At 41.0% G+C, this 26,663-nt stretch overlaps 2 protein-coding genes across 4 annotated transcripts in view; one reads left to right on the forward strand and one right to left on the reverse strand.

Annotated features, from left to right (window-relative positions):
• Positions 1–4,398, reverse strand: part of GTF2E1 (general transcription factor IIE subunit 1) — a gene marked incomplete at both ends in the record, with an annotated part of 50,286 nt that extends 45,888 nt beyond the window's left edge. Inside the window, one exon of the mRNA XM_082013946.1 lies at positions 3,951–4,398. Within this exon, the coding sequence (XP_081870072.1) occupies positions 3,951–4,398 (448 nt within the window). The remainder of the gene's footprint in view (positions 1–3,950) is intronic.
• A 9,230-nt stretch (positions 4,399–13,628) lies between these two features.
• Positions 13,629–24,794, forward strand: RABL3 (RAB, member of RAS oncogene family like 3; the record flags this gene model as incomplete). Of its 3 annotated transcripts, none has more annotated exons than XM_082014461.1 (8): positions 13,629–13,674; positions 14,030–14,121; positions 15,315–15,444; positions 18,351–18,465; positions 20,028–20,178; positions 20,863–20,934; positions 22,021–22,065; positions 24,729–24,794. In XM_082014461.1, 8 exons carry the CDS (start codon positions 13,629–13,631, stop codon positions 24,792–24,794), a joined length of 717 nt encoding a protein of 238 aa, XP_081870587.1. The 3 variants fall into 3 exon arrangements, with proteins under 3 accessions (XP_081870587.1, XP_081870588.1, XP_081870589.1); XM_082014462.1 differs by having other exon boundaries at positions 22,021–22,059; XM_082014463.1 differs by lacking the exon at positions 20,863–20,934 and having other exon boundaries at positions 22,021–22,059.
• Between the last annotated feature and the right edge of the window lie 1,869 nt (positions 24,795–26,663).

A 26,663-nucleotide genomic window follows, 5' to 3' on the forward strand; every position in this document is an offset into this window, starting at 1 on the left:
CTGTGTCTCAAGTTCTTATATTAGGATTTTCTCAGAAAACTAAAATCTTTCTCCTTTCTCAGTCATCCCATCTGAAACACATGGCTAGAAGAAACACTTTTCATTCATACAGCACTAGCATTTTTCTTTCTGTAGATCTCAAAACATTCACAGAAGTAGGTAAGAACTGTCTACTCAGCCTGTAACAACCCAGCCTGCATCAATTCCTGTCAAAGGCACTGCTAGGTCAACAGGCAAACCACACATCTGCGACCTCTTGAATCAGAAACCTCTTCATAGCTTTGCTACAAGTTTCCACAGTGAGCTTTTGTAAAGATAAAAGCATGCTGTGTCCAAGCTGTTTGCCTCTAAAAGCAAAAGTTACTGATACTGCTAGGAGGCAACAGTAAAAACCGCCACTGAGGAGAAAGTGTGGTATCTGGAGATCTGTTCAAGCTCTTCATTTCGAATAGATGGGGCTAAAACTCATGACCTGGGCACACCATGGTTAGAGCTAGCAAGCACTCACTGGTCATACAACCAAGTAACTCCTCCAACACCTGTTTCTTTTCTTTTCACTTTTCAAAAGATCCCTTTCTGAATTGAAGCAGCAGCAAAATTCTAGGGTTTTTGTCACCTTGACTTTCACCATCTGACAGTTTCTTTAGCATTACAGGGTTCCTGTCCTCGAACTTCCTACAAGTACCTGACAATACCTGCCCAGCCTATGACAGCATAGTAAGTTTTTGGAGTTTTTTGGGGTTGAGATGTTTAATGACAGAAAAAGGGATGGAGAAAAATCATATGATACTTTTAAAAACAGAGAACACATTCTCAAAGCAACTTTGTAAATAACTCAAATTAATAAATGTACATATTAAAATGTACATTTAATAATACCTTAGTGGCAAACTTGCTATTCTGTTCAAGAACATTTTTCCAAAATGACTGGAAGAACAGCAAACAAAGCACACCTATACTGTATGTGCCCTGAAAACATACCCTCCTTACTATCATTTATTTTCTCTCAGCAGACACCTTTCCACCTTCCAAAACTATCAATAATCATGTCTTCTAATGAAAAAAATAAACACCTCCGTTTATTTCAAAATTAGTCACAAATGGAGTAAAGCACAGAGCTAAAAAAGCCTCCATTTGACAGCTGGTAACCTATAAGAAACAGACTTCTACTAAAGCCCAGACACAGACACTGGTAAAAATTAAAGAGCACTACAAATCCAACTTATGAACAGGCTCTTCACAAGCACTCTTAATTCACAAATTGCACTAGAATGACTAGTCATGGAGAGATTCTGGAAACCTCCCCACCATCACTGATAAGAAAGGGCAAGAGCAATAACCTCCTCTTCTAACCCTTTCATTCTACAACAATTGCTGAGTTTGCATTTGAATTGTAACTACAAAGAGGAAGGCGAAGCAGAAGAAACACAAGACATCTAAACCATCCCCAAGTGACAAGGACAAAAAACAGACAGGGAAATAGGACGTCTTTTAACAACAGATCGCCAGTTTAAGTGCAGCTTGGTCTAGACTTGTGCAGAGGATGCCTTCCATGCTCTACCTGCTCCATGGACTAACAGACTTTGGCCCTGCAAGCCTTTTAATTCACAAAATTTTATCAACATGGCTGCAGACCAGGAGCAGCTCAGATCAACTGTGACTGAAATTCATGTGGCTTTTAGCTACCCTTCAGCAGTTATACTGCCATGAGTTTCAATGAGTGGGAGAGGTTTATGTATAGCACTGATAAGGGCTAAAGAAATCCTTGGAAAAGGATGGCTATTCACTGTCTAATAAACCTTGTTCCTCTACATGCCTTGTCCTCAAGAGCTCCCTCTGAGACCCAAAGGTGTCTTAGTTCTTTTCTAATACGGAATTCCAGAGGAGCAGGAAACATATGCAGACAACACAATCCACTCTCCAATATAAAGCATCCATTCTCACTAAAAAAAAACACAAACAAAATTTCCCACTTATTTACTCAGAATGGAAACAAGCAGCTATCTCATTGTTTGGAGACAGTATAAGACCTTCTGGATCAGTAACTGGAGAGACCTATCCAAACTGGTATTCCATGTAAAAGCTCTTGAGAAACAACAGTATCATCATGCACTACCTAGATGAAGCTATCATTGACTTAAAAGTTATATAAGGAGAACACATAAATTCTACAGAGGTATGTTCTTATTGAAAGTAAGTGACGGTAAACTGGCTATCTTGTTATTTCCACTAATACTGACAGAAACCAACTGCTGGGAATTGCTGGGAAAACAGCACTCAAACTTTCCTTCCATCAGTAAAACACTCCGTGTGCCAGTGAATGATTTTGCGTTGTGGAGACAGCGAGTGCTGTACTGCAGACAAACCCCTGGCTGACCTCATCAGCTCCTGGAGCACAGACCCTGCTGTCAAAACTGAATCCCAGCATTATCGTCTTCCACATCCCCTCCATAGCCAGCTCTTTGCTCTTAGAACTCACTGCCCACACAGGCTGGGAGGATTCACCTGCAAAGTGTTACAGGTTGCCTTCTGATGAGTGTCTCACATTCCCCATGATGTTTGTTTTCTGCACAGGTTCTCTACTCTCTCCTTACTGAAGCAAACTAAAAAAGCACTATTCCCTTTCAGCCCGACACCTACGACTGTAGCTGTCACAGATGATCATTACTGTAGAGAGCATACTCACCACTATACTCAGTGGTGAGTATAGAAAAATCTGTGCTGGCACTGATGGTTTTGGTGCTTCATGAAGGAGACACTTCTACTCGGGGAGCTGCCCTGAATTACAGCAATGACTGTTACTTAGTGGATTCTGCTTCTCTAGTACTAAATATCTTTTTCAGGATTGTTCAGGTAAAAGGAGTTTCACAGCTCTTGATCTTTGGAGGAAAGAAGGAAAGTGATGGGCTGAACATCTGTTGGGTGTCTGCCCTTCTCCAAAGCAGATTAGACATCAGTAACGCTATATTAAAAGCTTCAATACCACTACACAGTGAATTTTTACAGTTTCTCATGATGATAACTGACAGAAAGCACCACACTCCAATGTTTCTGAGAGGTCTCCTGACTTTTGATCTTGTATTTTTGCAGAAAAGTTCAGGACAAAGAATTCAAAAGGAAGAATTAAAAAGTAAAGAAACTAATTCAGAAGGTGGAAGCCTAACCTGCCAGCCCTGCTCCCTGCCTTCCCCCACAAATAATCCCAGATTAGACTAGCAAAATAGGATCTCATCAGGTGCAGGTGTTTTTCCTTTTCTTCCCTGGTACAGAAGGACAAAGTATTTGGTCTGCCCCTGTAGACAATGACACCCAGAAAAGATTCTTATTTCATATGCATGAGACAGATATGCACCTCCACTGAGACCAAGACACATACTTGAAAAAGAATCCTGTTTATTCCCAACCACAGACAAGTCTGTAATTAATTTCTTTTAACTTTTGTGAGACTGCTTTGCACTGGGGAAACAATGTTGTGCAGTATAAGGAAGTGGCTAGAAGAGAATTAAACAGTAACAACTCACTCCTTACATGTCCATCTCTAAATTAAAAATATTTTTCGTACCAAAGTCAATTATACATATTCCCTCTCTGCAAACTACCAGTAAGTGATACAGTTTACAGGCAAGACCAGGTTATACTGAAAAAAAGTCAGCTTCCGACAAGGACAAACTGCCTTATTCACCCTTGATTTGATTGCAATAAGCCCTCCATTTCTCTACTGCTTGTTACTCAAGCATTTTACCAACATTGCTATTTGCCTGTGCAGACTGTGTAAGACTGTACACATTACTTTTGTATTTTGTTTGCTCAAACCTTTACCACCTGCAGAAACAGAGTGCCCTCTAGCTCTGGCCAAACTCAAGAGAATTTTCCGAAGACTCTGTTTCCTTAAAGTCCAGCAGCTGCAGACAAAGGAGAGAGCAAGAGCATTCTGTTACGGGTACTCTTACCTGTCCTGGGGTCAAACAGCTGGTTGGCCTCCAAGTCTGTGAAAGTGCTGAAGCAAATGGGGCATTTAAAAGAGGCGCGATTAGTGGAGTCTCTTTCATCCGTCTCAATCCTCCTCCTCATGTGGTCCAGTTTGTACTTTACCACATTAACCAGAAGGCGGTAGTTGATGAAGTAGTAGTTATGACGGGTGGTTTTGCCATCTGGAGCTGTCTCTACCCTCATCCTGCATTTGATGAACTTGTCACCCTTGAGGGTATTGAGGACAGCCCGCAACTGCTTCCTATCAAACTTAAGGAGCTCTAACATGTCCTCTTCCTTCACACAGGGGTTCCTGATGAGAATGTCCAGAGCCAAAGCATGTTCAATGCCATAAAAGCCACGCACCACATATTTGGCAAGGCGTTTGAGAGCTGCTGGGACCTCAGTGAGGACGTCTGGATCAGTCATAGCAGGTTCAGATCTCAAGCTTCATGTATACTGCAATGAAAAAAGGCAGATGGATTCTTAGCTAGTCTTCTGACTTCAGAAGTTTTGTTTTATCTCACTTAGGGCTAAGAAAAGGATAGGGTGTTTTCCATTTCTCTTTCCCAAGCCTTGTACTGTCTCCTTAGGCATTAAAATTTCCAATGCTACAGAAGCAGAATTAGGAAATGGTACCTTTCATTCAAAACAAAATGATGGAAAACTTGAAAAGCACACAAGAAATTGGTACCATAACATAACGGCAAATTTCATTTCTACTCAGTCACGGCCAACAGTGCTGGAATAAGAAAGCTGCCTTGAAGCTGAGCTCCAGTAGACAACTTCATGATCAGCTGAGACTTGTAGCTTGGGAGAAGCAGAAAAAGGCTACAGCAAGAAAGGTCCTAAGACAGCCCAAGAGTGAAGTAGTCTTACAGCCCCAGTTGATGTCACTTGATCACACTGCAAGTAGCCCTGCCTGCCCCTCAGACATCACTGGGCAGAGATATTATACAAGAACAGATTGCTAGTACAGACTGGTATGCATTCAAGCAAAAGCTCCAGGCTACACAATGAGAACATAGACTTTTTCCTTACTTTCTGATAAATGGACCTTAGTCAATGGTCTGCAGCATGAAAACTGTTAGCACTACCAATTCCTACATCACCGACTGCTTCAGCCCTGATCTTAGATGAGGAAATAGGTCCTTCCAAACAACTGATCCTTCATGTAAAGTGTCTCACATTCAGGCCTTAGAAGTCCCTGGATAATATAGCACAATAAATTAAGTAAAAAACAAGACTTAGTGAACATGAAGAGACAATGTGTCTAAGAAGAAAAAAGTATTCCATGACGTATCCCTTGAGTTACTTACCATGACTTACCATGCTGTGACAATAGTTTCTAAAGAAATACTGTATTTGCGCTTCATTTCTTTTCACCTTAACATCAAATGGCACAAATGGTCATGACAACTACATGCTTCTGTGACATATATGGGTTCATATCATGCAAGGAATTCCTCATACTGTCACCCCTGCCACAGACATAGCCAAAAATCAAACCCCAGCAGGTAACAGACAGCAGTGACTCTTCTGAAGCAGCCAGTTTTCTCCAGTGGAGAGAAAAAAGGAAGCAACTCCATAAGGCACAGAGCAAAGGCTTATTTTCATTTCACAGGGTAGTTTTGTGCATTTTTCCTCCACTCTTTCAAGCCTATACATCTGTAGGCAATAACAAAATTCCTTTCCATTTGTAATGCACTTGGATTTCCGTGTATGAAAGGTTCAAGATAAGCATGAAGTATTATAGGTGCTTTTGAAATACCCATTCAGGGGGCTGTACTTCCAGTTAACTTCAAATAAGACTTTGAATAGCCTTTTTCAATATGAGACTTCTACGCTAGTTTAGGATATGAATAACCATTTCTTAAGCAAAAGGTTCCTTTAACTGAAGAAAAACCCCACACCTTAATTTCTGCTTCTTCGTCATTGCTAAGGAGTTTTTATCTGTGGACTAATAGCATAAATAGTAAACTCTGCCAATTCCAATTTTCACCTCCATTAGATGTTTCACACACTGTATATGTACCTCCCCAGCATTCAAGTCTCAAATAAAGGAAAGAGGAGAGTGACAGCAGAAGAATCTGGATGGGTAGCCTATTTTCTTCATTGCTGTAATAAAACCTGTAATATCCATTCTGACAAACACCATCACAGAACTTTTCTATACTCCCCACACTAAGACATCCCCCTGAAATCACCAAGCTCCACATGTAACCAAGCAGCTGATGATTCACTTCCATCAGCTAAGACTACTCAAAAATCTGTGATCATTTATCACAGTAGCATGCTTGAATTTTTTATTTTTTTTTAGTATGAGAAACACTGCCCTCTCAGAAAACTTCAGCAACATTACCCATTGAAGCTTTACTTGTCTCCAACCCCTCCCTTCTGCAACTGAGGAGGTATGTTCCTCTCAAGGGTTACAGCCAGTGCAACTGCAAAGCAATTGGGCTGTGGATTGTGGATAACAGTAACTAAATTAAGACTGTGTTGTGTTTTCTGCCTTTTGGGTAAGGAAAAAAACACCTTCATTTTTTTATTTTTAAATGCTTCCCTGCTTGAGCTTTTCTTTTTCTCTAACTTAGGGCCAAACGGTATTCACAGTGCTCAAACTGAAATGACCTGAACAACATTTGTTGACTGCCAGTGTGCAGGCTGAGAACAGCTTACAGAAAACAATGCTTGGATGTCCAGATCCAGCTTCCCTTCAAGGAAATTAAATTAAAATTTTTTTATAATGGCATGAATTAGCTGTGAAACAAGTACTTTCAGAGTCAGTTAGCTTTCTTTTGCATGCCAGATACATAATGATTTATCTCACACAAAGGACAGTTTTACAGAACTTTGTGTTAAAGGTAAAAGCATTAGCAGTAAAGGATGAGTTTACTCACGAGTTAATCCATGGTCAGTTAACCATACAGTATTTTTGAATCTCTAAATCAGGCCCAATCCAAATACCATCACAGGACATTGTCCTTGAAAATCAATTCATTCTGTTGGTATTTTTACAGTCTTTCAGTCACTTAAAGGTAAATCTTGCTTTTGACTTAATCTGCCAGCAACATACTGATACCATAAAACAATGTCAATGCAGAAGCTGGCCAGAAGCCTTTTAGTCAAATTGATTAAATCTTACTCAGAATTTAAGCACAATATAACATTAATATAAAGATCAATTTTAAATAAAACCTGGCATCCCAGAAGAGATTTAAAAAGTCAAAATTTTCAAGTCAAAAGGTTTTTAGGTGCTGATCTCAAAAACAAACAAACAAACAAATCTCTCCTCACCAATTCAGAGTCCCCTAAAAATTCCTTGCAGGAAAACTTGGTGATGTAACTTGCAGTGGGCACAGTGACATTCAGAACATCAGTTGTAACAAAAAAAGGAGCAAAGTGTTTTTAAATAAGCCTATCTCACTCTAGGTACCTCAGATGAGAGATGATGATATGTGTTTTCTCTGCAAGAATCTCATTGATAGGACAGCTGCAGATTTCCACAGCTGCTTTCAAAAGAGGCTAAAGGTACATTTCCCTGAATAACGCACTCAAACAACCTAAACTGAGACCTACAAGGGACCAATAAATAAAACAACCTCTAAGAGGTTTGTTTTCAGCAATAGTTAGAGATTTAATAATATTTCTTAGTGTCAATCACTAGAAAAGATTTGTTTTTCATCTAGTGGGACTAGGATTTTTTACACAATTTTTTCTTCTCCTCTACTGGAGATTTTTAGTGATATACAAATCTTTGATGTCTGCAGGTAATAGTGGGCATCTTGAGTGTAACACTGGTTTTCTTCCACGCATGGATATATGGAAATTCAAGCATTCTGAAAACACCACAAACCATTCTTTCCCATTAATCTCCACTGCAAGAAGTTGATTAACACTAATTTAATCAGTGTTAATTCTAAATCCTGCAGAAGACAGCATTTGGGCAAGACAACCAACTGACTAGTGTCAGCTTTAAGAAAGAAAAGAAAAAAAAAAAAGAAGAAATAAAGCCACCAAAGAGCACCCTTGTCAAGCTTTGCTACATGAAAATCAACAATGCTGACACAACTAACTTAGGTCTAAAAATGTGCAAGGACACATGTTCAGCAAACACCAGTTTTTACATTACATTGAGGCCTAGCACCAAACTGATTGAAAGCAAGGGCTCGAACAAGATCTGTATGGCTGGCTGAAGGACATATTTTACAACATCGTTCTTGATAATCATGTTCTCATATAAGCTACACGATACAGAACGATGGCACAAGAACGAGCATATACCACTGCCAGAATTCACCAGGCCAGGGTCTAACACATTGTTTCTCTAAGAGAAGCTGACAGCTGGCCCACAAAGAATCACAGGCTACAGCATACGAGCTGCAAATCCTTACTACCTTTCACCAGGCAAGACAGACAGTGATCCAGCTCACAAATTGTAATCCAGTGCCACAAGAATATCAGTTTAAAATTCAAAAGCAGGGGACTTTACCGTGGCATCCTTGAGCAGTGATTTCACCTCCACCAAAGCAGTAAGTCAAGCCTGAATTAATTACGTGTGCAAAGAAATATGATAACATTTCCTAACAAGGTTTTAAAGGACATGCATCTGTTTCATAGTGAAGTCTGTACCGACCGTAATAATGTATGAACATCAAGAGACCTTGTCAGGAAAAAAACAAAACAAACAAACAAAAAAAAATGGCCAAGATACAACACTATGCAGTAAGTACCTACAGCACCAATAATAAAGCACACTGGACAGGAAGATATTCAGAAACACTCGAAAGAAAAATTTTTAAATTTAAACATGGGCTATATTAAATGAGACAGCTGTTGGGGAATTGTTCTGGGTAATGATGTGAATACAATTCAGTACTATGGGTATAGGAAAAACGTAGATCTGTCTATGTTATCACAGTAGTACAGCAACCCTAAATTCACATCTGTTCTTTTTTTTTCAAATTGCTCTAAATTTACAAATAAATATTGACGTGGCTATAAAAGACAACACTGGGAAGAAAGACCTACAGTTACACAATACAATCAGATCTGCTGGGTGAAGAAACTCGGGATACAGTCTGCAAAATGGAGATCATACCTCAGGTTGAGTAAAGTGCATGAGGCATAGGTTTTGAGCATAACTAGAGATGTCAGAAAGAAAACAGTAAGGAGAGCAAATGCCTGCAAAAAAACATTCAGTATGATGGAACGAAAGACCGTATAGAAGCCAGAAATTCAAAAGAGCAAACATCTCCACTGGTCAAGACTTTCCTCATGCAACGTCAAAGCAACTGAACTCTTCTCTATGTACAAAGATTTCAAGAATTCTTTCGTGAACTCGAACAGGAATTGTGCTAAGGATGTTGGATCTCTTTTTCTTCCTGCTTTTCCTGACTAAAGCTGAGACAAAAGACGAAAAGTGCTAAAAAGGTGATACCTAGAAGCCACAATGTAGATGAAACTTGAACTACAAGTTAGGAAAACATAAGTCAGCCAATGAACTAACATAAATTTTTATCCAATACTGCAAATGAACATCACCTTGTTTTAACATAAAACTTTGAGGCTTATATTAATTCCTCTAGTAATTTTACCCCCCCCCAAATTAATCAAGTCTCACTGTTCATATATTTGACAAGGTAAACCTTTTAAAAGCAGGATCTTGAAAAAGGAAGCAGACTGCTCTTCAGATCTCTTATGGAGGAAAACTTGGGAGTTGCAGGGTTGACTGGGAACCTAGGTCTATCGGACATACTGTTAACACTTGGTAAGGTGCTGCCTACTTTCCCCCCACATCTTATTTAAATTGTTAGTGCTCTTTTTCACTAAATATTTGAGAATAGGTTTTGTTGATTTGTTTGGAAAACATTTCTGCAGGCTTCTGCCATAAGATTTTTAAAAAAGAAAAAAAAAATTACTTGCTTACACCACTGACAGTTTCTTCAGAAAAAAATCAAAATCAGATTATAAGAAAAGAGTCCCTCATGTGGACAAGTACACGTGGCAAGTACGACAGGCTTCTGGGAGCCAGCGTGTACCATATCCCTGCTCCAGCAGTCACTTGCAAACATGAGATCCTAGTTTTGTGGTCTCTCGCTCCAATAAAATTTAAAATTCTGTCTTCCAGAAGACAATGAGGTTAAGCTGAGAGGAACAATTCTGAATCTTCACAAGTATAGGGAGGGAAGGTACAAATTTCATAACTACAGTAGGAAAAACATGCCATCAAGATTGTAAATGGCTGTACAATGTAATCTCAGACCCTACTTGTCCTTGCCAGAAAATGGCACAGAATCTTCCATTTTCAAGTCTGCTCTTTTTTCACCTTTCTCTGTAGTGAGCGTATGACTTGTGCAACAAGTCCCTATTATCCAGAACTGTCTTTATCCCACATCAGTTGCAAACCCACAGTCTTCTGGCTTTTTATCAAAAGCTTACCGAATTCCATTCCCTGGAGACTTCAGGAACACTGCTGCTCAGCCTTCCTCCTGCACTACATGCTGATGAGAAATCATGTATTTTCATTGCAAGACCTGCTTTCTTGGTGGCAATCTGTAACTGAAACCAAGAGGCCACAGGTATCAAAGGGTTTTCTTCACTAAAGATTGTAAGTTGTGCTGCAGCTGCATACAGAAAGGTTGAAGGGTCTGTCGAAATTAGGACATTTTCAGCCAATTTCACAAGTAAAAATATATGGAACCATGTATGTTAAGGCCACAAGATCTGACCATGCAAGGCAGAAATCAAACAATGCAGGCTCAGAATGTAATTCTCAATCACATTCATAATCTAAACCTGACATAAAGAATAGCAAGATGTCAGTAAATTGAAGGACTACCTATGTGCAATGTATATTCAGATGCAATATTCAGAAGTATTTCAAATGCACATTAGCATTAACAAACTATTTACAGTTTCAGCTGTAGAAAAAAGGCCAAACAGTGGCTAGAATAGTGAAGGTACAGTTTCCTATTACAGCTTAAGTCACATTATACCCTCCCTCCCATAAAGAAGTCTTTCTCTTCCTTCCTAGCCCTCAGCCACAAACCCCACCATTCTGTGCTAATTTTGACAGTTGCCTATTCATGTGGCAAGGTGAATCAAGTTGATAAAAAGTAAAAAACTAACATGCCAAAAAACAGTAGGGTATCTTAGAGGGAAGGCAATGGGGAAAAGTTCAAGAATTGAATCATGTATGTTACCAGACTAAAGCCTATGCAAAGCAAAGAGAAGAAAGCTAGGGATAGAGAAGAGTAAGCTTACCACACATGGTGGCAAAGTTGTTAAATTGTCTCAATTGTAATGTTAAGTCACTAGAACATTTTAACCACGCGCATCAGAAACTCTTACAATTTACACTCTGATTTGAACGTACACCAGCAGAAGGATACCTGCTATTTTGGAGATATCTCAGCACTGGTCCTCCTATAATGAAGTAATAGGGCTTGGGGCTTTTTTTAAAAGAAAAAACGTACGAGCATTTCTCACAAATATAAAGCCTAAGAAGTCACGATGGCACTGAAGTACAGTGGGCTTAATCCCAGCATTCCTTGTTAAATTTCTGACAGGAGGAAAGCAGTAATTGTTTTTCATATCCTGAATTAAATGAGACCACACTTCTCATCATGACAGATGATGTGAGTGGTATTGTCTGACCTTCAGGAACTCCAGAAAGAAGTAAGACAAAGATTTATGAAAGTATTTGGTTCAGAAGAGTTTCAGTGCATCAGGGTGTAGCAAGCAAGTGTATAAACTGTGGATGTAAGCAATAAAGAAACAGAGAAACTAAATAACACGATACCAGGTTAGCTTTAATTCATGTAGTTTCTTGGTTAGAATTCCCTAAAGCATCCTATGTGAAAGCAAGCTGCAAATAGTATCTTAAAGGAAGTGGAAGGTAGGAATGAAACTCTCATCATCCCTTATTGCTGCCAGAAGGGTATTTGCTCCTTTCCCAAGCACATGGGTCTGCCTTCTCCCATGCCAGCTCCGGCACTCATAAGACCTTCCTGTGCACCAATTTGCATCACTAAAAGGCAGAAAAATACTTTTTGTTCTTTTTTTTATTATTATTATTTTATTAGGTTTTTTGACAGATTAATTAGCTAGTGGAAAAGTCTGATGAGCAACATAACCAGCAGATGTGAAAGGATGCCAGTGCAGGTGAAGAGATGAAAGAAGAAACACCACCTTCCATGGCCGAAAAATATTAAACCACCTATATTTCATGAAAGTGTACCTTAACTGTGCACTGCTGAACACCCTTTTCAGAATGCCGATCCTCCTTATTCATTCTGAGCCACTTGTAATGATGCAAGTTTGACAGCTGGACCTGTTTAACAGCTTAGTGCCATTACGAGATTTAACACTCATCCGCTTCTCAAGGAACCAGCAAGCTCCTGAAGCCAGAAGAAAACTAATGCAGAAAAAGAAAGTATCTTGCTGACCCGGAGAACTGAATGGTTTCACTGTATGGGCTCAACTGATGGCTAACCACGGCACAAAGGAACGAGCTTAAAGATGTCCCTTTTGACAGCAGCAGGCTGTTGACTCGATACATCCAGCTCATTTCCCTGCATCCTAAATCTTTACAGTGTGAATTACTCCTCAGACTGACATAATCTTGTAGATTGCCATAATCTTCAAATTACAAATTGCACAGTCTTCCTAAGACTACAGCAGCAGACTCAGCTCTAAAGCCAAGCAAAGCAGCAAATCCCTTATACCATCTGCATGGCTTCCCATCCACTACCTACTTTTATGTGTAGAGTTTTAAACATCTGACTGTGTAGGCTCCTGTAGGACAAGAGATTTGAGGGGCTCAGCAGCATCTCATACAAAAACACACAAGAAACCCCCCCACAAACTGCACACGAGGGAAGGCAGACGGTGGTTGAAGCCAAAGGCGAAGCCGGGCCGCAGGGCAGCGGCCCAGCCGGACAACTGGGGAACATGGACCCCCGCCAGCGGTGCCGGCGCGCCCGGCCCGTCAGCAGCACCCAAAACAACTGGAGGGACGGAGCGCCGGGCCGGGGGCCTCAGGTACACGCCGCCCACGGCAGCGGGGCCCACCGGGAGGCAGAGCAGGGGGAGGGGGCGCCCAGCCGTTTCACCTTGCGGCACCGCGTGGGTCCCCGCCCGGGACGGCCGCTAGCTCCGGGACGGCGCAGCCCGGCGGGGGGAACCTCGGCGGGGGGAACCCCGGCGGGGCCACTCTGGCGCCGCAGGGTGGGCACGGCCGCCCCTCCCCGGGGCCGGCACTGACCTGCCGCCGCTTCCAGCTCTCCCCGCTCCGGGCGGCGCTTTCGGCGGCTCCACGAGGGTACGTCAGAGCCATGCGCCTCTGTGGCGTCAGTGGGGCGCCTTGCCCAACAGCGCTCCGCGCGTGCGCGGTACCACCCCCTTCCGTACTCGGCGCTCACGTCGCTCAGTGACCGAGTCCGTGAGCGACAGGAAAACAAGCCAATCGCGTCCTCATAGGGCCCCCCCCCCCCAGCGCTCCCGCCCTCACACGAGTTAAACCAATCAAGAGTGAAAGCGACGCCGGTCGTCGAGCAGACAGCCAATGGGCCGAGTGAAGCGGAAGTAGCGTGTGCTGCGATTGGCGGCGCTGCGAGAGGCCGGTGGTCTCCGGGGTTGTTGCTAGGTTGAGTAAGATGGCGGCTTTGGACAGGGTCAAGGTGCTGGTGTTGGGCGACTCCGGTGAGTGTCCCTCCCTCCCACCCAACACGCATGCGCGGCGCACCCCTCCCTTGTCCGCCCCCTCCACCTCACTGGAAACTGCCTGGCGGGAGCCCCCAGTCCCCGAGCTGCGCTGCCGGCACACTGCCGGCCTTCGGCCGTGCACCCTGGTCCTCGGGGCTTCGTTCCTTCCTTCCCTTCCTCCCCTATTTGCCCCGACCGTTGGGCGCTGACCGGTGGCCGTTACCTGTTGGCATCGGGAGAAGGGCGGCGGCAGGGCTGTCACGTTTAGTTAGTGCTGCTGCCCGTCAGCTCTTGGTCTTTTTACTTGCGCTTGTGTGATCTCCCAGGGGTTGTCCTCTGTGTGCACTTGCAGGTGTCGGAAAATCTTCGCTTGTTCACCTCTTATGCCAAAACCAGGTGTTGGGAAACCCGTCCTGGACAGTGGGCTGCTCGGTGGATGTTCGAGTAGGTGATGTGCCCGACCTCTTGGTGGCTTAAAGTGTAAGGGAGGAGAAGGGCCTTGACGGGTTTTTTGTTTTGTTTGTTTTTTCTTTTCATTACTTGTTGCCCCAGAAGGAGATGTGTTTCGATGCTTTGTTTTGCTGAACATACACTCTTCTGGAGCAAAATGGTATTAAATGTGAGCCAAGCACTTGTGTGAGCAAGTTTTGACCTTACAAGGTTGTTGAAAGCAAACAAGGTATTTGTCGTTCGTAGCGCCTCTCTCCTTGCTGCAGTGGCTGCTGGTGTCTCACAAGTTACAGAGCGGCCAGTTGTCCTGGTTTCAGCCAGGGTAGAGTTAATGGTAGAGTTAATGTCCTGGCTGAAACCAGGACACCAGTTTAAGGCAGAAGGCACAGAATTTAAAACACAGTTAATGCACAGCTAAATTGTCAGCCAAACATTGGGGAGAAACAATTTGCTTGTTTAATTTGAGGGTACTGACCATAGCGTTGCTTCTCTTCCTGTCTGCTCATTACAGGACTAGCAGAGGAGTGAGAATATTCATCTAGCATTTTTTTGGCCCAACCTACAATCCTCATGTGATAGTGATAAATGCTTTCTTCCTTCATCGCTCTCTGCTGCATTCTCCTTGAAATGCATTGCCATAGGTTAGGAATATCGTTCCAAAATCTGGGGAAAGAAACATGCCAGCCCTGTTTGCAGAGGAAAACTACCTAGCAGATCCAGGGGCAAAAATTGTGGATTGATTCAGTTGAGATGTCAGTGAGAATTTGTAGAGGAAAAAGGTGTGGTCAGTTGGAATCTGATGTGGACACCTGTGTTAATATTCCTGCAGTACTACCATGTAGGTTTTGACAACTGTAAGAAATCATGACCCTAGTTTTTCATCTGCTTTAGCAACATGCTGTTTCTAAGCACATCATGAGGCATTAGGTTTGTTAATATTGAGGTGGAAAGGATACTCCCTGCTGACTCGCCAAGCTCCATCTCATATAAAAGCTGTAGTATCCAGTGGCTATGGCTTGACTCATTCCACCTCCCTTCTACTTGAGAGATTTGAAATGGTGTCAACGTAAGAATTTACAAATTTCTATCCAAGTACAATAATCCTTTCAGTTGAACACGTCAGTGTTGTGTGGATTAACTCCTGTGAGCTGGTGCTGTCGTTATGTATGATGTGACTTTTTCATCAGATCCATGACTACAAAGAAGGCACTCCAGAAGAGAAGACCTACTACATTGAGCTGTGGGATGTTGGAGGTTCAGTGGGTAGTGCCACTAGTGTGAAAAGCACACGAGCAGTATTTTATAACTTGCTGAATGGTGAGTTTGCTTGGTGTAAGTCTGGTTTTATCACTGTTTCTGTTATGAGCTGTCTCTTGGTTCTGGGGCAGTGTTCCTTTAAGTCTGGCTGAGGGCTATCTTGTTCTTTTTACTGATTCCAGTACATTTATATAGGAAAAAAACTTACACCATTTGTAGGCAGAATTTTATGGATTCAGTTTTGAACTGGAAAACTATTTTAGGCAAACCTGTTTTAGGCAAACCTGTGCAGATGAGCTTCCTCAGCCTTTCACTTCAGTCTTGTGCAGCTGGCGCAGCAGGGAGTCTTTGAAGTTGCAGTGGGGGCCCTTCCAGCTACACTTGCAGACATAAAAGTTGCCTTCACTTTTCCAGGCCTGATATAAATAATATTTCTGCATGTATATTTTCTTGTCTGTTTGGTTCCAAAAGCTACAGCTGGGAACTAATTATTTGAATTTATATGAACTTTCCTAGTTACATCCTACCATGGTAAATATGAACTGGTCTCCCATATAATTGCAATATGCTGATAACCATCTTGCCTCTTCTTATTTAATTTGCCAAATTATTTTTAATAATCGAATCTGGTAACTTGCTGTAGATAGAAAGTAGTATATTATGCCTTCTGTTGAGATACTGAAAGGCCTAGTAGTTCATCTGTACCACTAATAAGAGCAAATAAGAGATTATAAACTTTAATAATGCAGTATTTCAGTTGTTACTTCTTGGCATCCAAGGACATTTCGCTAGAAATAGATGTGTACCAGATTAAGAACTGCTTCTGAAAAACTGTCTCAAATGTTCTGTTTGATTCTCATTTCCTGTTCCCAGTCATTTTAGGGCCTTTCAATAATGTGTTTAGCCATACAATAAACATTTTTTCTCTGTGATTATTTAACTAGGTATTTCTTCCTCCTTTCCCAGGAGGAAAACTGTGTGTAGGTACCTCTTGCTTATATTGTTAACCAGACCTCTGTAACCAAACCTCTGGTTTGAGTTGAATTGTGCCCTCAAAGCAAGCCTCTGCAGTATATGAAAAAAATTTATTTCTTTTTGACACCAAATCCATAGTATGCCACTTGGAAATATCCTAGAACAACCCATTAGGAGATGAAATCTTGAACTTCTGAGTCTGAATTATAATTGATGACATTATTAAAATAGAGTTATTTATCTCCACTGCCCAAAAGATATTATTAGGCAGCTTGCATATGAAAACTGTTGACTTAGGTAGGTAGCCGTGGCTCTGGTTTCTTTCATTAGCTTAATTCTTTCATTAGAGGTTGTCTCACAAATTGCCTCCGTTTGGCCTGATGTAAGAAGCGAAGATGAATGCATTCCTTCTGCCTGACTGCTTGTGTTTTCTGGGTTTGCAGTGGTCTGAAAACCTGAGATGAAAAGACAGTTAATGTTTGGTTGTGGCAGCATCTGTGCAGACTGTCAGCAAGACCTGGTTGTTGACAAGGTTAAGTGCGGTTTGCTTTTGGTTTGACTGCAGATCTTCTGCTTTGGTGTTCCTGCATCTGGTGTGTGGACTGTGAAAGTCCAGGACAGTGACTAGGCAGTAAAGCTGTGGCTTGCAAACCTTAATGGGGGAGGAACGTTTCCTTGAGTAGTCATTGGTCCTGCCTGCCCTTTTTTGATGTTGACATAGTCTTTTTCTGCTGGTGCAACTAACTGTGTAGGTTTGCAATGAAGCAGATAAGGGAACTGACCAATCAAAAACATAACTGAGGAAGAGTGTCTGGAGGTGGAGAATGTTTCCCGCAGATTATGCAGTAGCACCTCTGAGTCTGTTGCCGTAGGCCAAGTTATGTTGTATCAGGCTTTTTCTCCCTGTGCTGGGGGTGGACATACAGTTGAGTTGCCTTTTTATGCTGTCACTGAGCTAAATGCTTTGAAATAGGGCTATGGTTGTGATATGCTGCGAACTCTCATAGATGAGTCTGCACACAGTAATATGGGCTAGTGGAGAATGTTTGTGGAAATGTGGCTTGTCATAGTGTGTACAGTGGGTGGCACAGTGGGAGGTAAGGTGAAAGATTAATTTAATGAGTTTTGTCCACCTGTGGGCTGTGAAGTGTGTTGAGAACGAATCCTGATGAAGATAAGGGATATAACTCTGTTTTGTCCTTGAATTAATGATGGTTTGAAATCTGGAGGAAGTTCCATTCCACAGGTTGCAGAAGGTATGAATAAATAGAAGAAATTTGCTATCAGGAGTTGGTAATTGAGGTAGGAACTGTGGTTATCAGAAGTGGGTGTCTGTTAATACCACAGCTAGGAAGTTTGGCTGGCTGTTTTTCTATCTTTGAAATTGCATTTTGAAGGATCATGGTAATGAAAAATACTAGAAGCTTAATCTTAAATACGTGGAATCTTATTAATTCATGTTTCTACCAGCCATTTGGTGGACTCTAAAAGTTTATCAGAGTGTGTTTCCCCTCCCCAGGTATGTAGCATTAATTCTTGAAAATGCAGGAAAGCAATAGTGCTCTCTAAACTCTTTGAAACAAAGAAACAGCCTTTAGACTTCTTAGATGGTGTGACAAAAAGATAGTTATGTTTACCAATTAGGTAAAACAGAGAAAGGGTAAATTCCCTGCTGCAGTAATACAGGACTAGACAGAGCAGAATCAAGGAATGCCTGCAAGCCTCTTGCAGATTAAACCCTGAAGTGGCCGTTTGTTTCCTCCTTCTGTGAGGTTTTTTCTCTTCACTTTTATCCAATTCCTGATAAGCAGCTTTAAAAAAGCTGTTGCATCCTAATATTTTCAGCTTTACTCATTCACCGTAACTGAACCAGTTATATTTCCCTTTCTTCATTCTCAGATGACTGGGAACCTGCAGATGTCATTTTGGTAAGATAAGGAAAAAAATATATATCACTAAATAACATCTTGCTGCTGTCTCTTTCTATTTAGGGATAATTTTAGTGCATGACTTAACCAACAAGAAATCATCCCAGAATTTGTATCGCTGGTCTTTGGAAGCACTCAACAGAGACGTCGCTCCAACAGGAGTTCTTGTGACAAATGGGTGAGTGAAAAACATACATGCAGGGTTAAGGCACAATAATTCCAAGCTAACAGCTTGGGAAGGCTTTGTTCGTCCCTAAGGCTAGTTAAAAATTAGATATGGCTAGACTTCTAAGAAAGAAAGAAAAAAATGTGATGTATCAAAGAAGATCACTGTTCTTTTTGTTTTACACTGCCAGTCAGACCATCGTGCCAGTAGATTCCCAAACTGTATGGCAGAGACCTTGCTTTAAGGGAAAAGATGTTTCCTGCATCCTTCATTTGTCTGAGGCCTCTGTGAGAGCGGGTGCAGTCCCTGTTACCTGAAAACTTGTGTGTCTGTACTGAGACGTGCAACGCCCTTGTACAGGAAGTGCCACAGGATGGCATGTGTCTGTTCCAAAAGGTTTTCCCTCAGTGCACCAAGACTGAGGAAGTTCACTTAATTACTTTTTTATTTGGGCAGTGGGGAATTACTTCAGGAATGTGGCTAAAAAAGAGCTTATAAAAGTCTGCTTAAACAGTATATTCATAATTAGCTTTCCAGCATCTTGTCAAGTGTTTCTTCCTGTATCTCCGTGCTCCTGTTACACATGTAGTCAAAGAGGTTTTAAGATCATTGATAAACCTCACACATGAGCAGGGGAGCAATAGTAAAGGGGTGGCTTTTTGTGGGAAGAATATCAATTGTTTATCTGCCTGTGCTGGTACACAGGTGTTTCTGTAGAAACATGGGAGAAGGGAAGGAGGGCTTGCACTGTATAAATGGCAAATTTCTGCAGTTTTTCCACATACAGGTTCTTCACAATTTTTTAAATTTTCAAAAGCTTAACTTCTGTCAGGGACAGATGCTCAGCCACTAGCAATTACTGGTCAAGTTGTTGCTGTTGGTTGAAAAATTACTTTCTAGAAACCCTGGTTCAGGTAAAAATGGAAGACAAAGTGTGAGAGGTATGATTGGAGCTTGGATTTGTGATGACATTTAATTGCAATGTTGTTTATTTTTATAAAGGCTGTCTTTGATTATTATTCATATCTGAATCAAAGCTTGTTGGAATTCAGCTTGTAGTGGCTACCTTTACTTGAACGTAGAAGAAGTAGTAACTTACAACCACAGAATTGTTATTGCAACCCTCGTTGATCTAAGGTGGATAGGGATAGTGTTTCACAGTTGCAATTTATTTCATTGTCCCTCCTTAAAAAGTGTATATATGTAGGAACTTTAGATGTTCAGAGATGGCAGCTCCCTGATCTGTCTCTGGTGGCTGCATACACTTGGCACAATACTGGAATTCCTGTTTCTTTCCTGCTTGTTTTAGCATTTCTTCTGCAGTTCATCTATGATGAGAAGAAATCAAACTCATGTGGTTTCTTTTCTTTTCTTTTTCCTTTCAGTCTCTGTGTAGTGCCTTAGATGCAGAAGCCCTTCCTTGATTTACAGACACAGCACATTCTCTCTTAGATAAATAATGACCGTTAACAAATAAATGACCGTTAGTTGAAAGGGACAGGGGAACTGATGGTGCTCCTGTGCCTGCTTACACGACCATCACTTCAGTCAGAATTATATGTTTCCCTCATCAGTGACTATGACCGTGAACAGTTTGCTGATAACCAGATTCCTCTGCTGGTAATAGGAACTAAGCTGGATCAGATCCCAGAAACTAAGCGGAATGAAGTTTTGACCAGAACAGCTTTCTTGGCTGAGGATTTCAATGCTGAAGAGATAAATTTGGTTAGTATACTTGTCACCGGTGTTGTTTTTCTTTTATATGGGAGAGATTCTGATTTTTAGTGAGTGAAGATGTTGTTAGAAAAATCAGGCTTTTGGATATTTTCTCAGTAATGCTGCAGTCATGCACATTTTGATTGGCTGTCCCCCTTGCTTGATGAAACAATCATCTTTGTTTGACTATAGGGAGGTATAGAGGGTGTTAGATAAGATCACTGAAGCTTAGAATTGGTGGTTGGTAGTTAAGTTTTCCCTTCCCTGTTCTTAGTTCTGACAAAGACTATCTTGAATGAACCATCAAGATCAGTTTATATATAGCGTCTATATATATGTATAAAAATGTACATGTCCTGTGTGAATGCTTGTATATACGCAGACATACATACACACGCATGCACAATCTCATGTGTAGCTTGTACAAGTTATAAGCTGACTGTTTAGCTCGTGGCAGAAGGAAGACATGGAGCACATAGGGAGACGCTTAGAATTCTCCAGTTGATTCACAGAACAGAACCTGGCCTTTTCTCTCAAATGAATGTGGAGCAGAAATCAGCAGAAATACGGTGTTTTCCCTAGCTGATTGCATATGCATGTGTAATGGAAAAGGGTATGTTGATTTCCATGCGTATGGCTTCCTTGCATTGATTTCCTTGTGCTTGGTTTGTTGTTGTCTTTTGTGTGTTCTAGGATTGCACCAATCCCCGTTACCTGGCTGCAGGTTCATCCAATGCTGTCAAGCTAAGCAGGTTTTTTGATAAGGTAAGTCAGGTTAATTAAATTATGTTTTATTGTTCTATTATTGAATGCTGTCTGTGATGCGAACATGGGACAACAGATAGCTGCTCCTTTCGCGTTCCATTTTTTGAGTCAGTTCAAGCCAGGTGTGGGGAGGCCAAAGATTGGTCTGCTTTTGGAAACCTCCAGAAAATAGCTGATCTGCCTGAAGGTTCAATTCTTCGTCTGCATAGAGGAACAAAAAAGAATTCACAAATGTACAAAGACACTCTGCATATGCTTTTAAAGCCCTTTGGCAGGCCAGAGGGTTTGCAAGTGTGCTAAGGCAGTAATATGGGGAGTTACAAGACTATGGTTAGCTGTGTTGCTCTTGGTTAAAGCAAGCCTTAGGAGTTAAGAAATTTGGCATATTACTCTCCCTTCCTGCACAAGAGAGCATCAGGGCCTACTGTGAAAATGACAGAAGGAATGCTCTGGTTTAAGCATCTCCTAGACAGAGAAGTCATAGTGGAGCACATCACCTCCTGTAACAAGTCATGCTTTAGAGCAAATTTGGCCTGAATTTTCTTTGGAGGAGGTTGTAGATTGTACAGGGTGATACAAATCACTTTTTGATTCTTGGATTGGCGGTACAGCCTCCATAGGTATCCTTCATCACGGACAGGTTGTGCATCATTGTCAGAGAGCAAGTTAAGCTCTTCTCAGGCATCACCTGTGGCCAGGGGCTACTCAGAACCACAGGAGTTGTTATGCACCTGCAGAATGAGCTTTTACTAGTGCTCAGAACTGCTGCACCTGCAGAGAGGGATGGGGATAACTGATGCAATAAGGAGACACCCAAACAGTCACCTTCATTACTAAAGAGGGTTAACTAAATTACATGTGTAGAAGTTGATGATAACACAGCTTTACCAAGAATGGCTGGAGGTGGCAACTCCTTCTGTGTGTAATAGAGCTTTGCACTTAAAGCAGTAGGCCTGGAGCAGGGCACATGGGTTCAGACCTTGTCCCAGTTAGCCATGCGTTTCAGTGCTCTCGTGTGAAGTGTTGATTGGAATCTGAGGTTATGCATATGCTGTACCAGCTAAGATCATTCTCTGTTTTTCCCAGGTCATAGAGAAGAGATACTTCTTAAGAGATGGCAGTCAGGTTTGTCATTTTTCGTCCTCTATTGTTTTGTTTCTCCCTGTGTAATATGAACTGTTGACAGAGTCCTCTTTAAAACATAGGCTTCATGTGACTTAATTACCAGCATAGATTATCATTTGAGTTTTTAAATCTATGGGAGCACATCTTTTTTCGGTAGACAGAAAAATGGCTGACCGTTGTCAGCTGAAGTATTTGTCTGCAATGTGATTGGCAGTGAAATAAGTATGCTAACATAGTAGAGGTTGCAAGGGTGAGGTAAAATGGGCAAATACAATCAGTTGCAGATCTGTCAGCTTCAGGCTGCTTGGTTGCAGATTTAGGCCAGAGATGCTGTCCTGAACGTCAATGAAAAAGTTTTTTGGGTTTTTTTTTGCACAGGTGGGACTAGCATTTTATGTTTTGTACAGGTAGTTTTCATAGAACCAGTAAAGCCACAGGGAAAATGGCAGTATGATACCAGCTTGTAATTCATTCCTAAATGGCTGAATTAACTGTTTTCACAACAGTTGGTGAAGAACTAGCAAAATGACTCTCCTGGTCATGTGAAGCAGGCCACTTCAACTTTTTGTGCCCCCCACCTTCCCATCCTGCAGTCTACTATGTGGGGAGTAGTGAGGTTCCACTTAACGTATCTGTGAGGTGCTTTCAAATTACCATGAATAGCACCACTGAAATACAATCAAATGTACCATTAGATGTAGCTGTGCTGAAAGCCCCTTAGGGAGAATGAGGGAAAAAATAGTCACAGATTAGAAAATGCTTACTTTCTTTGAGAGGTTTTTTATGCCTTTTAAAAATAAATTTGCTTTTTCCTCTTCCAGTTCTGCATGATGCCTTTTTTCCTCCCCTCTCCCCTCCTCCCCACATTCTAGTGAAAGGAAGTCTCCCTTTCATGGGGATAATAGCTTCATGCAGAAATCTGTCTGTGTGCTGGTTGTCTTTGCATGATGTAAGATTTATATTTTTCTTATTTGATCATTTTTAGTGGCTAGCCAGGGATTAACTTTATATTCCTTATGGCCACAGGCCAAAGATTACAGCCTTCTGATGACTACTTTCATATGCCTCACTGAAGACAGCTCAAAAGCTTAAAACAATTCTTAAGCAGTGGACAGCTGTGTTTAAAGAGGCAAAATCCAAATGGGAACTGGAGATTTCATTATAACCTCTTAATGTTATTATTTGAAATAATCTACTTAATGTAAATCTTACAAATGTGTTTGTGGGTTTTCTGCAATAGGACTCTTTGATCACTCGTGTTTTGAGGTATTTCTATTGTCGACTTCTTCAGGATGAAAAGAATGATAAGTTTCAAATTGTTTGTAGCTATGACTTCGATCAGACCTCTAATAATAAATAATTGTTACTCTTAATTACTGACTTTGATATAAAAAAGGCTAAAGCAGATAAGTTTTTAGCTATGGTGTCCTGCTACTTTTTAGTTACAATGATTGCATTTTTCCTTTTTGAATTCCCAAAGCAGTTTTGATGAGACAAACCTTTGTGCACAATCTCCCTGATTCTTTCCTTAGAGGTGATTGCTTTTCAGACATGAACAAAAAACAATTCCTGAATGAATACCTTGAATATCCATTTGAGTTTTGGGCCTGAAAAGCCTAACTAAATTTAAATTGTGGTTTTTTAGTAGACACCTATTTTGGGCAAGCTCTTTACCTCTCTCAGTTTACCAAGGAAGTGTGTAACCTAAGCAATCTACTTTGTGTTGTAAATTACATTTTCATCCCATACCATTCATACATGCCCATGTTCTCCTGGCGTGATTTGTAGTGCTTGGCTGACACCTTCCATTTTAATACACTGTGTTTCCTATGAGAATGTGGAATTACTTTGGGAGGATGTGTTTACTGGGCCTACTGTTTCTGCTTCTATGTACTTAGATATCTGAAAGTTATCCTGGACTGTAATCAAATAGTTTTCTGATGCCACCAATAGGACAGACATCTTATACAGCATTAGAAAGCAGTGCATCTCTTTCTTTTGGGGGATTCACAGGTCCATTGGATTGCAAGTCTGTTTGAAATACCTTTAAGCCAGAGAAGCTTCTGATGGTTTCAAGTTGACTTTGTAAGCACTCATTGTCACGGTGTAAGCAGTGTCTACAGATTGGCTGCAAAAGCAGGAGTGCTAATCCTTTGTGTTGTTGCAGCCATTTCTATTCTGCTAGGTTTCTTAAAGCTTTCAGCAACTGATAAAAGTGTACTTTCAACTACCAGTGAAGTGCTGCTGTCTCAGGTTAGAAGGCATAAAGTCTCAACAGCTGTTTAATAGAACTTGGTAAAACCATTTTATAGTTTTAAAATGACTGGAGGAGAAATTCTTGTATGCATTTGAATCTGGGGGAAAATACGGACTTTGAAATCTGTAATTAACTTGCTTAGGATTTGCCCAAGAAATTAAGGCTTTCATTGTAACCTTTGCAAAAAAGTCTTAAGGAACTCCATAGAAGTAATGAGCCATACTCAAGTTTTGCATCTTGTTTAATTGATGATGCTCCTGTAGAAGTAAGCTGAAGCATTTTAGTCCTGATTCTGCAGATGGCGTGGAAGAGGAAGGCATTGTTGTAGTTGGCTTGGTAACAGGCACTCAAATGTGGGCTAGAGGGAGCTCATGCTAATTCTGACATGACAACTTACCTTTCCTGTCTTTAGATTCCTGGCTTCTCTGAAAGGAAAAGGTTTGGAGGAGGAACACTGAAGAGCCTTCATTATGATTGAATACTGAAGAAGTGGAAGATGACTTCTTGAAGTTCCTAACGACATTCCCATTCTGACGGGATGCTTAAAGACAATAATGCTTATGTCAAGCAGAGTAAAATGATATTATGCTTTGGCCGGGTAGACTGCTGAAGCAACTTTTGCTGGAAAAGACTTGGGGAAGAATTTCCAAAAATCCAATCTGAAGCCTAGAGTGTTTCTTAGGATTGCAGGCTGTCTGGATACATGGAAACACTTCGGGAAAGTGTGCAATAAATTGAATGCCACTCACACTGCTGTGGGAAGCTTTATCATACACAGCACGTATATGTGACATCTTTGTCTCCATTTTGGAAAACTTATGGACAGTCTTTGCAAAGAATTACATTCATCTTACCTCTAAAGGAAAGATGACACTAAGTGGGCTTCTCATCTACAGTAAAGCGAACAAAACAAGTGAGCAAAATGTAACGATGGGTAAGGAATGGTCTGGAAAATAACAGATTGCCTTCATTAAATGAATGATGGTGTCTTGCCTGGAACACACTGTTCAGCTCTACTCAAAAGGTATAAAAGAAATAGGCAAGAGATGAAAAAAGATTTGAAGCCTTAAAAAGAAAATCATGAGTAGAAAACAAGTGGTATTAATTCTGCTGCTTAAAATAAAGTTTATTACTTTGGAGGGGACAAAGTGAATCAGGTATTCCTGTTTATCTTTTCATAATTGAGTGTGGTCTTGTTCTTAATACTAAATTAAAAGACAATGCACTGAAAGCTGATGGAAAAAGTATGTTTTTATACAGTCCTTATTTGGAACAAATGTGACATGGTCTTACCGAGCCTAAGAGCTTAGCAGATTCAGAAAACATGAAATGTGAGATCATTCTCTGAATGAGAATGTGTAGAAATTTAAAACGGACATAAAGCCCTGTAAAAAGTAGGAACTGAGCATGATTAACAGGAAAGTTATGTGATAGGGATGTTTCCATTTCATTTTTAGTACTAAGGATAAAGGAGACTTGACCTGTTCTGATCTACTGGGCAAGCTGTTGTCTTCCTAAATAGCCAGAGCTTTACACAGTTTCTCACCTTCCCATTATTTATATGGAGTAGTAAAAGCTTGATTTATGGCAGTTTCTTCTTTCCCCTCCTTCCTCATTGTTACCTCTAATGGTTTAGCCTCTGGCAAAGGCTAACTAAGAGCTGGAATTAGATATAAATACAGATTAATAATAAATGGGGATAGAAGAAAGCAAAAAGCTGGTGTGAAATTGGCAACGATCAGAGTTCTGCAGTCTCCAGATTACAACTGACTGCAGCTCTTCTTTAGCAGCTGCTTGGAAATAAATGGAAAGCTGCCTATTGCCACTAATCAGGCACAAAAATGACAGCTAGGTGCACCAGTCAAACTTAGTAAAAATATGGTTACTTTGCTTTTCCTTCCAGAGAGGTCTTGGAGCATTTGCAAACATTAGTGCAGTGAGTTTTTAGATGCGTGTATGAAATAAGTTATTAGTTTACATTTACGACGAGGGAAAATAGGGTACCGAAATATTCAGAGCAGATAACCCATGTCTGAGCTATGCAGCTCATGACAGCATGAATGTCTCTGTTCCTTTGATAAAGACAGCTAGAATTATTTTTTCAAGGTCTTAAGGTAATCAGATCTGGGCTCCCTCCAGTTACCAAGGAACTGCAGAGCAGAACAAGAAAGGTAGGGCTATTTCTTCCTTCACCCCATGGCTTCTTTAGGAGAATTGGAAGTATGGTAAGAGTTAGGGAGGTCATTTAGTTTAAGATGCAGCATGAAGCAACGGTTGTACAGCTCTTTCTTTGATTTGGAGGAAGCAACTATCCTAAGTAGCCCTCTTCAATTAATCAAAAAAGGAA

The sequence above is a fragment of the Phaethon aethereus genome (assembly GCF_964289735.1).
Source record: "Phaethon aethereus genome assembly, chromosome: 1".
Lineage (NCBI taxonomy): Eukaryota > Metazoa > Chordata > Aves > Phaethontiformes > Phaethontidae > Phaethon > Phaethon aethereus.